The following is an 11,231-nucleotide window of genomic DNA, read 5'->3' on the forward strand; positions in this document are numbered from 1 at the left end:
ATCTGCTTTGAAGCCCTCGTCAAGTCAAGAGGTCTCTTTTTGCCCTTCCCACCTTTCCCTTCAGTCTAGCCCTGTGCCAGTCTGTTTCCCTCTCCTACTCACAGATTTTTGAAGCCCAAAGGGACTGGTATAATCCCATTGCTTGGCTTATCAAGTGGCCAAGAACTCCCTTGCCCCGTTCATGTGCCCACTCCCCAAATTCTTTTTGGGGTTTGGAGTAAGGGGAGCTGGGAAACAGAGGTGTGCTCTACTGCTCTGACAAGGTCTGCATTCATTCCCAGTTCCATGGTGAGGTCGCTGCAGGTTTCCTGCTGGGCTGAAGAGCCCTCTGCTGTCAGAAACCTCGTTACCGTTTAGGTAATGCCAGCCTGTGCTCCAGTGGAGTGAACTCAGACACAGGAGTTCAGTTCACGTTAACCTGTAGTGCTGGACAGTGTTTCCAGGCTTCAAGTCATCCTTGTTTCACCCTTCTTGAGTCTTCTTTGGTTTCATTTTTAGTGTCCAATACCCAGATTTCCCACAACTGGTTCACTACTCTGATATACCAAATTGATCAGAGGGATGGAGCACCTCTCCTACAAAGAAAGGCTGAGAAAATTAAAGAGAATTTGAATTGTTCAATCTGGAGAAGAGAAGGTTTTGGGGTGACCTAATTGCAGCTTTCCAGTACCTGAAGGGAGCCTACAAGAACGATGAAGAAAGACTATTTACAAGGCATGTAGTGACAGGAGAAGGGGGGTGGCTTCAAAGTGAAAGAGAGCGTGTTTGTGCTGGATATGGGGATGAAATTCTTTACTGTGACGATGGTGAGGCACTGGCACAGGTTGCCCAGAGAAGCTGTGGATGCTCCATCCCTGGCAGTGTCCAAGGCCAGGTTGGATGGAGCTCTGTTCTAGAGGAAGGTGTCCCTGCCCATGGCAGGGGGGCTGGAAATGGATGATCTTTAAGATCCCCTCCAACCCAAACCATTCTGTGATTCTTCAAAGGAGAGAATTTTTACCTCTGTGCTTGGTGAACACATGCTAATGCATCCCAGTGTAACCTATCTGCACAGAGGAAGAATTATGCAAGTACCATTCATTTCCTTGGTTGTCTTCCAATCCCAATTCCTTTTGGAGTTCTCCATCTTGAAAGAGCACAGACTATGTTTATGTCCCTGGGTGAATGTCTTTTCTGCATTCAGTGCAGCCAAAAATACCTACTGTTTATAAATAAACACACCAATAGTTACTGACTGTTCAGTACATCTCATCTTTTTCCAACATTTATTACTTTCATTGTTCTTTGGATCCTCTGAAAGCTTCATCAGCACTGGTTTAATACCTTCTTTCAGATCATTAATCAAGTTACTAATGAGCATTAGTTTCACAACAACATCCTACTGGAAATAATTTCATATTCTACACTCTCTTTTCCCCCTCATTACTTGAAATCTATCAGTGAACTAAAATTTATAATATTGGCCTTTTTGTTGTTTTAATAATTACTAACTTGTTTTACTTCAGAACACAGTCTTGTGTGGCCAGATAAAATGCCTTGTGCTTTTGCAACCTCTGACTCTGAGTTGCTGTAGTGCCTTTGTTAACCCAACCCATAATTTAATCAGAAATTATCACAGTTGTTGGACAGGAATAATTTTGAGAAGTGAGCTCACATATTATAAACACTGAGACATAAATGCTTATTTTTAAATTTAATGTATTTTGCATCTCTTATCTTGATTTAATGTCAGTTTGCCTGGTTTACAGGTGTGGATATAATCTAATTTTTTATTTACAAGTATTGACACCAGGTTAACTTTCCCAGACTTCTTTCTCCCCAATATTCTACAATTCCCCCAGTATTTTACAATACCTCAAAAAGTACAGTGAAAGATGCACAGACCTTCAGGGCTACCCATAAAAACATGTAAGGACAAAGTTTCCACTAGCCCTAATGGGTTTTATTTTCAAGATATATTTTCAGTTATGGAAAACTGAATATACAACAACAAAACCACCTAAGTTTCTGGTTTATTTGTGTGTAGCTAGTGCATTCTCATCCAAGGTTATTCTATCCATCTTCCCATTAGTGTTTCCAGCCTATCTTCCCCTCATTCTACCCACCTCCCCTTCCCTCTGTCTCACTTCAGGTGTCCTACTGAGGAAGATGCAGTAGTACCAGTGAACTGCCCTGATTTGGTGCTTCAATTCATCCAATTTGGAGGTGACAGCTATGGGAGAAGGAGCAAGAAGGGATTTTGTCTCCCTTGGATGGATAAGGATGACTTGGAACCACGTCCTACCCGTCTGAAAGACATACTGTTTGATTTTCGTGTTGAGAACATCCAGCCTTCTCTTTCTCCAGCTTGCTGGCACAGCTGTCAGAGATATTTCAGAAATGGAAGAGTCTCATCCCAGCCTTTCCTGTGCCCTGATACAGGAGATAGATTGTTTTTAAGGGCAAAACATTTCACTTGAAACTGTAACTCATAGGAAAAAAGTAACTTCAGGTAGGTATGTTCCCTCCTTTGGAGAAAACCCTCCTGCTTTCTGAAGCCAGAAGTGCAGGTACCATGTCAGCCTGGCACAGGCAAAGGGTTCACCCTCTCAATATACTTCCCCTACTTCTGGTTTGAGATCTCTAAAACTCTCCCCTGGGTTCCTGCCTTAAAACAAAGTTCTCCTCTCACTGAAGCTCTTTTCCATATTCCCAGACCACCAGTGCCCTGCTGGCCCTGGAGGAGGCTGAGACCTTGGGAATGACTGTGCAGCACTCAGCAAGGCTCAGCAGCCAGGTAATCACCCTCCCACTGCCGAGTGGAAGAGCACGCAAGGGTCCTACCTAAATCTGTAATCAGGACAGCACCCAACAGGGAGCAAAGGCTGAATCCAGATAAAGGGATTTGGGATTAGATCAAGATTAGGAAATCCATGCCCAAAGAGGAATGGATCCTCACGATCAAAGGTCAATGTTAATCCCCACCACCACCATGGCCACCTTCCTGTTGTTGTAGACAGGTAGAAGAATTATAAAAGAAAGGCCTCATAAAATCAAGCCTGCTCTGTTAAATTAATAGCTAGCCTGTAATTTCTTCTAAGTGCAGCTAAGTAATTTGCAAGTTCCCATGTGAAAACAATCTTGGTATGAGAGCTCGTTAACACAACAACTTATTCTTGAGTGAAAAACAACTAGCACCTGCATAAACAATAAGATCTGTCTCACGAGAATCAGGAGAAAAAAATATGTAAAGTAACTATAAAGTTTGATAGACATGCAAAATACCATGTACTGACCAATGAACTAAGTGTGAATGTATTCTCCACCACTAAGATCTGACACACTGCCTCCTGATAATCCTATAAAATATGACCTATACAATAAATCCATATAAAATATGACCTATACAATAAAGATTTGGCTTTTCTGCATGAAGAAATGGAGTCCTCTCTGCTTATTAATGCAACATCTGTTCTCCATCTCAGACATCACCTCAAAACCTGGCCAGGATCCGGCAGCTGGTTACTGCCACCATCTCCATCCTGTGAGCACCTTTCTGAGCTCAGCTGGTTCTTCACGGGATCAAAGCACCAGGTGCCACATCTTGCACTGGCTCAAGAGTGCCAGAGATGAGGGCTGCTGTTGTTGCAGTCCCTTCTTTCACAATCTGGCAACCCCAAGATGACTTCCACAAAACCTCTCCCAAGCCCTGCTTTTTTCTGTGTAGCTCCTCCTTCAGCCTTGCTGTCTTCAGGGCTTGCTTTGACTGTGACACCTCCAGAAAGTCACTCCACTGCCAGGGACAGCAGGCTGCTGACTTTGAAATCCCTTCCAAACCAAACTATTCAATGACTCCTACTGGGGTTTCCCATGGGACAAAACGGCACGGGGAAGTGGGCTCCAGGCATGGCTCTGTTCTGCACTTCCTTGAAGGGTGGGACACTGCAAACTCTGCCCTGAGCTTCCAGAGGATGCTTCATCCTTTTCTCAGGACAGGACAGTCAGTCCCCAGCAAGGTGTGTCTCTGTTAGTGCCCACATGTACAACAGAGGGACACACCGCAAGATTGCAGCACACCACTTCCAAGTGTAAGTCATTAATTGATTTCCTGCCTTCTGTTCCAAATAAACTGATGAAAAGGTTTGTGTAAGAGTGTGTGCCAGTGCACAAAACTGGCCAAGAACCCAGGAGACCTTCCCTGGTCCTATATTCCTCATGCCTCTCAATTTTCACCTAATACTGAAGAAGTTAAGGAAAGGTCATTCATACCGTCAGCCAGGGTTGCAGTGATATAATAAGAAAATAATGGAAATATTCCTTGTCTGTGCAGGAAGCCCAGAGGCCCAATTCAGGGCTGCACAGCTTACCAGGCAGCAAGAAAGACCAACCAATTTCCCTTGAGTGCACAGCAAAACTACAGCAATTAGAGGGCATTTTTTTGCAAATGGTGAGTTCTTGGGTCTTCTTTCACAATTTCCATGTTGAGCATCATCTCACTGTGTGACTACATGGGAAGGCTGTTAGGCTATTTTCTATAAGAAAAAGCCTGAGAATTTCACACCAAGTTTCTCCTCAGCAATTTTCCAAGGATGTGAAAGAGGTTCCTTAATTCCACAGCAGGCACAGTTAGGTCAGCTGAAGGTAAAGACTGATCCACCAATTCTTTACAGTTTGTTTCTTTATTCAGTAAACATCTAGTTACAAGTTTCACAAATTAAAAAAGTGGGGGAGCTGACTGAAGAGGGGTCAGGGGGCCCACAGGCTGATCCAGCTTTTGTTCTGCTCCTCCCTTCTCCAATGCACACATCCTTCTGCTTCTCCACAGATGCACCAAGGAGCAGCAGGGGAATCGAAGCCTCTGTCCCGGTGAGGGGACTGACAGGAGGTTCGAGCAGAATTCCCTCATATTCCTTTCACAGGGGACTAAACACAAACTTCAGAACCAGCCCAACCCAGCACAGAAAGAGTGGAAAGGATGGAAGAGGCAAGGTGGCAGCTCCTCATGCCCAGCACTACTGGCAGAAAGAACAGAGCCAAGGGACAGCAGAGAGGGAATGGGCAATTAATGTGTTCCTTGCACGTCAGTGAGATTCCCCATGCCCCACTGCAGCACCCAAATGGGGTGAAATAGAGCAATGCAGAAGATTAGTTGCTTTGTTTCAATTCTTAAGTGGGAGGGAGGTTAATACTAAATTTGAGGAGGGTCCAAGTGGTGCTTTGAAGGGGCTTCAGAGTTTCACTGTCTGTACCTGGGAGGAAAGGGAATAGAAGACGTAAACATAATAAGTGGTGCCTAGAAAGCAGAAGACAGATAAAGACATGTTTAAACCTGATGTGTAGACATCAAAAAAGGGGAAAATGTCCCTTTTCAAGCACTAGTTCACATCCTAGTGAGCCCTATTCAAAGCACAGGAGAGCAGACACCTGCACTTACTTATATTTCAAACTGGATGGACAGCAAATGGTCTCTAAGTTCTATACAATGACAATATAAACACTCCAGACTGCAATCCTACATCACATCACACTATTCCAGCCATCAGTTAAGGCTGACACCACAGGTCTTTTGTTCATGACAAAGCTAACTTAAACAGCTTCCATCTTCTCCACATTCACACCCTCCCCTGCTCTCTCAAAGCGGGAAAATCCCTTTGCAACTGAAACTTCAAAATAATTAAAGATTAGGGCAAAGAAAAAAAAAATAACCCTATGGCTGTAAGAGGCAACCACACAGCAGAAGACAAGGAGGGAACTTGTTAAGACTTACAAGAGCGCGTAGGCAGGTTTGGGGGTGGCCACGCTGCACCCCCCACCAGGTCTGCTCCGAGTTCACCAGTCGTACCGGCGGGACTGTCTGGAGGGAGAATCCTCGGGGCCCTGGATGGCCAGACGAGTCCCTTCGGCCCGCCGGCCGCCGCTGCCGTCGTGGCGCCGGTAATCCAGGCCCCGCTGCGGCCGGAACCGCGACGTCTCTCGCCGCCACTCGTCGTCAAACGCGGCCGCGTCACCTGCCAGGGACACACCCGGCTCAGGGAGGGAGGCAGCACCTGGCTTGGCTGGCAGGAGGAGGAGGACACGGGCACTACTCACTTTCGTCCATGTTGATGTAGTCCTGCCTCTCCTCCTGGTCGCCTGTGCGATGGTTCCGCGAGCGCTGCATGATGTGGGCCCTCTCCCTGATGTGGTGTCCGATGGACATCTGCTCCAAGCCACTGTCCGAGTCCCTTACGGTTCGTCTCGTCTCACGGATCTGGGGGCAGGTTCCCATGTAGAATCAGCATTTTCATTCCTTCTCCCGGCCCCCTAAGGCACCCTGATTCCTGCCTCCAGTATTTCAGGCAATTTGCACTACCACCTCTCCCAGGATGTCAGACACAACGTTACAAAGAGGGAAGAATGAATTCCCCACTGCCAGCTCTTCCCATCTCCTCCCAGGGGCCCTTGGCACGGTTCAGTGAGTCACAAGAGCACAATGTGCTCCTCGAACTGCAGCTGACTGAGGAGCCAAAGTGCTGTAGGTGGCCACCCACAAAGCCACCAAACGAAGCCTCCCTCTCAGAGCAAAGCCAGCAGCCTCCTCCTTACCCCGCCAGGTGCTGAACGCATCTCTGAGGTCTCCTGATAGACCTTGGGTCCATCCCCCAGGTTGGAATAAGAGATGACAGTTGAGGAGGTAAATGTCTGGCAGTTAGCACCATTTGTCATATGCTCCTGCAAGAAGGAATGGGGAATGGTGGAAAGAAGGGATGGGAGGGAAGAAGAGATGGCATTTAATTCTCTCTCTACAACGAAGTAAGAAGTTACAATAGGATGAACATAATCCCCATGGGTCTCTTTTTCTGGAGAATACACCTTCCTGTTAAATTAATACTTATTTCTTGCTAAACATGTCCACCCACACACTTCCTTCCTCACCCCTCTCCTCTCCCTGCACTCAGGAACAAGCTCTGTCACTGACTCCCAGTGATGGAGCAAAGCTTACAGCCTTGGCAGGTGTGGCTCAGTCCATCCCAAGCAGCACAGTAAGATAAGAGATGGGATGGCAGAAGCATCCTCAGCACTCCCCTCAATACAGAACGGGTCATGGAGGGTTCTTACCATGTTTCCAATCATGTCGTTCATCATCCCAAACATATCTATAAAGCCACCCGCCTGATAAAAAGGAAAAGAGAGCACAAGAGTAGTCAGTCTGGGAAGAGACATGGGGAAAGAACAACAAACTGTCTGCAAAAGAACCTGCTGCCTAAGAAGAACCTTGATTATTTTTTTTCACATTCTTTCAGTAGCACAGAAAACAAAACCAAAACAGAATTTGGGGTTGTTGCTCTCTCCATTCTCTCAGGTTGCATTGCCCATGTTCTGGCAAAGGCTGTTCTTTTAGTTTGGATCCAACTGCCAATGCACTGGGGTTTGTGAGCTTGGGGACTCAGCAAAGTTAGGAGAAGAAATCTCAGCATGTGCACTAACAGTGATCATAAGAAAATTTCCACTGATTGTTTTCTTTCTAGCATAACAACAAATTTGCTTACTTTGCCTTACAAACACTTGCCTTTTCCATCCTGTAAACCTGAATGCTGCAGTAACACCCTGGGCCAGCAGGTCTCACAGGTTAATTGTGCAATATGTAAACAAAATTACAATGTCAGCTCAAACTTGCTGATTTCTTTTTTTTTTGTTTCCTCGAGTAGCCTCTTGTTCTCGTTTCCAGCAGAGCAGTACTCACACACAATGTTATTATGCTTTGAAGTCTATGTGTTTGTAGTCTTATTAATCCTCCTCTGAGCTACAAAAATTCCGGGACACTGGAGTCTCTTTCATTGAGGCAATTGTGCAGAGCAAGACAGCTCTGAAGCTGCTGGATCTGGAATAACCTATTTCCACTGTGTTATTTCGGAGGAAGATGGAGATCAGCACGCTCCGAGCGCGGTGCTCTCACGTACACACAGCCATTCTCATTCCAGCCCTGTTCACCTGAAGAGTTCTGCTGGCTTCTCCAGCCTCCTCCACTGGCAAAGGAGGTGCAATAATCCCCTCTGCCTACTGATGGCCAAGTCCTTTCCTCACATCCTCACAGCTCCTCCATTACCTCCAGATCTGCAGCTTCTTTTCAGACATATGAGGTTATTAAGGGACTACCTGCTCTTCCCAGATATTAACTGTCCCAATTCCCATGAAATATTGTGCTATAACAGCTTTATGACTTTTCTCTGGTCAAGGTGCAAATACAACCTCCCCATACACACAGAGCTCACAGACAGGATTAAAACATTAGAGGGGAAACAAGGTAAAGGCCTGAAGTCATAAAACAACTCGATGAGAGATCCAGGAGAAACCAGATGCTTCCAGTTTCAGTTCAATACCTTCTTCCCTATTCCATTTATTATAAATCTAAAGCTCATCCTGGTCTCCTCAGACATTCCCATCCTCCCTACCTGCTAGGATAGCTGGTCATGCTCACAGATGGCTACATTTTAGCACTGGTTGCACACAGCGCTGATGAATCTCAGTATGGAGCCACTACTTGGAAAGCCTCTAATCTGACCCAGAAAAACAGAAAACTTACCATGCCGAGCATCCCAAAGGGTGAAACAGCTCCTGCCTGCCAGGAGAACAGAAAAACAGAACAGAGAATGACTTTGCAGCAGCCAAACATTAGATCCCCATCAGAACACAGTAATCCTTCTCAGAAACAGAACTGGGAACACTCAGGCTCTACAAACAGCTCAAAAAAAGCACCCCACGGATTCCTGGGGGTTCGAGCCATATCACCCATAATGAACCAGACATGAGGTGATGCTCCTAAACTTCTCCCCATTGTATGAATTCACATCCTTGATAAACAACATATATTTATTCCCTTCCTCCCGTCCAACCTAGAACACAGTTGCATTCAACACCTTAATACAGGTGGAACAAAGAGGAGGACCAGAACACCACTGCCTAGGAGATTTAGGCAGTGATAAAACCACCGGTGTGGAGGAGAGGGGGTGCCCAGCCCAGGAAGGGTGGGAGACAGAAACAGAGATGAGTGTGAGAGATTCTGGGCTGCACTCAGCCCCTGTGTTACCTGCATCCTGCGGCCAGCCTGGCGAGCGCCAGGGGTGGTGCCGTCGGTGATGCCAAGGAGCGGCCCGAACCCGAAACTCCCGGACAGCATGCGGTTCATGTGCTGCCGGTGCATGGCAAAAGGATCCCTTTGGGAGAGGTGCAGAGAACAAGGGTCAGGACAAAGCCCCATCTAATCCGCTCCTCCCAGCTCTGTGTTATTCTTACACAACCGCGCGTCCCTTCCCAAGCTGAAAATTCAGAATCCTGAGAGGTCTGTGTTGTCCATGGTGATTACTGGGGCTGGAAGGGATCTCTGGATCCCATCACATTTCTTGTGAGAGAAGGTTTCATAGCACAGAAGCCCTCTCAGGTATAATTTCTGTCTGCTCAGAAGCAGGTTGGTGTCCTGCTTCAGTACTGCTCTGGAACCGAGTGTGGCCAAGGCCACTCCAGAACCTCACTGCTCTAACACCTTTTGTAGGAAGGTGCACAAAGACCTGCCTGGCTACACTTAATGGATCAGGGAGCAGGAGATCCTACATATCATCCTCTCACCCCTCCATGTACACAGACACAAACACTGGACTGCATGGCCTGACACCCCTCTGCCCCCCCCGGGGTTTGAGACCACATACAGCTTTTCCAGATTTGAGGGAGAAAGGGGACAATGACTGGGATCCCAAACTGGTTTTCCCTTCTTTTGCAGCCTCCACTTTGAGGGCTGCACGCACTCACACAGGTTGGTGAAGCAAGAGGAGGAAAAGGAGGGTAAGGATAAAGAGTCACAAAATGGGGTGGCCACAATAAGAAACTTCTAGGAAATACCATAGCTTTTTTTCCTGCACATCCTGGAGCCTGCAATTATCCCTCTTCAGCATTAATAGCACAGGCTATTCCTGAGATGACAGAAGGACCCACTACTTAAAACCAATACTTTTCTGTCTCTACTGGAAATGCTTCCCATAATAAAAGCTAGACTCATACCTGCCATGTTAATGAGACCACGCTGTCATTTGGTGAGTAACTGGGACATCAAGGTCTCCTCTCCTGCTAATCTCCTCAAAGCTCATAAAATTCTGGCTTACTATTGATGTCATAAGCAAAAAATTGACTATTCTTCTACATACATAAATTTCACCAAATTTCTAGTAGTGTCTTGTCTAACATAATCAAATTCTTCCTGTACTACAGTCTATTCCTTATCCACTTTGGCAAGGGCTGCCAACTTAGTGTCACTGCCAAAATTTATCAATAGCATCCAATTTCTGTACTGAGGATGGAAACAAAAACATTCAGTGAAAGGAATCCCAGGAAGAGTTCTTGGGACCTTTGTTAGATTTCAATACTCGTGTTTCAAAACTACTCGTTGTTTTCTCTTTACTTTGTTCCTCACAACTTGACAACTGTTTCAGCAGCCTTCTCCAGCTCCATTAATGACTTCCTGTGCAGAACAGCAACAAACACTGGACAGAGCAGCAGATTTTATCTATCTCAACTGCAACCCTACTTTGCATAATGAAAAAAAAATCCTTGCGCAAAGAAAAAGATTAGTTATTATTCCAGCCCTCTCTTCCTCTCAGACAGCTGCGATGCCTTTTGGCCTACTTTATTGCGCTTCGCTCCAAGACCACGCTCCAATATCGCAGGAACGAGACGGACGCGACCCCTGTTCCTCGCGGCGCTGTCCCTCCGGAGGATGTGCGTGTTTGTGCCCAGCCAGCCGCGCCGCCGCGGCGCTCCCGGGGCCCGCCCGGCCTCTGCCCGCCCGGTGGGACGCGGGGGCAGCGCACGCCTCCCCAGGGACCATCCGTGCCGCAGTCCTCCCTCCCGCTCCCCCCGCAGGATGCCCGCCCCGACTCACATGGCAAACATGGGGTCCTCCGGCTCGCCATCCCTCATCAGCCGGAACATGCTTCCCTCGCTCGGGGGCGGCCTCTGCGGAGGGGACCGGGCGGTGAGCGCAGCCGGCCTGAGGGCGGGCAGGGGCGGAGCGCCGGAACCGGCCCCCGCCCCGCCCCGCCCCGCCCCGCTAGCCCGGGCAGGTGATGGCAGCGCTCCCCCCCTTGCCCCCGCTCCCGGCCCGCCCGTACCTCGCCGTGCCTGCCGGTGTCGGCGGTCCCGGTTCGGCGCAGCCCGAGCCCCCGGGCCGCTCACGCCTCCGCGCCCATCGCGTCCCGGACCGCGCTGCCCCCGCCCCGCCTGCG

The 11,231-nt window shown here is 47.8% G+C and overlaps 1 protein-coding gene across 1 annotated transcript; it reads right to left on the bottom strand.

Annotated features, from left to right (window-relative positions):
* Positions 1–4,639: 4,639 nt before the first annotated feature.
* Positions 4,640–11,231, bottom strand: MLF2 (myeloid leukemia factor 2). Its single transcript, XM_066572181.1, has 9 exons — positions 11,118–11,231; positions 10,889–10,962; positions 9,047–9,173; positions 8,543–8,578; positions 7,078–7,131; positions 6,565–6,690; positions 6,070–6,229; positions 5,747–5,987; positions 4,640–5,228 (listed from the first exon to the last, which is right to left on the bottom strand). Exons 2-8 carry the CDS (start codon positions 10,936–10,938, stop codon positions 5,809–5,811), a joined length of 732 nt encoding a protein of 243 aa, XP_066428278.1. The 5' UTR covers positions 10,939–10,962; positions 11,118–11,231; the 3' UTR covers positions 4,640–5,228; positions 5,747–5,808.

Source organism: Molothrus aeneus, chromosome 2 (genome assembly GCF_037042795.1).
Source record: "Molothrus aeneus isolate 106 chromosome 2, BPBGC_Maene_1.0, whole genome shotgun sequence".
Classification (NCBI taxonomy): Eukaryota; Metazoa; Chordata; class Aves; order Passeriformes; family Icteridae; genus Molothrus; species Molothrus aeneus.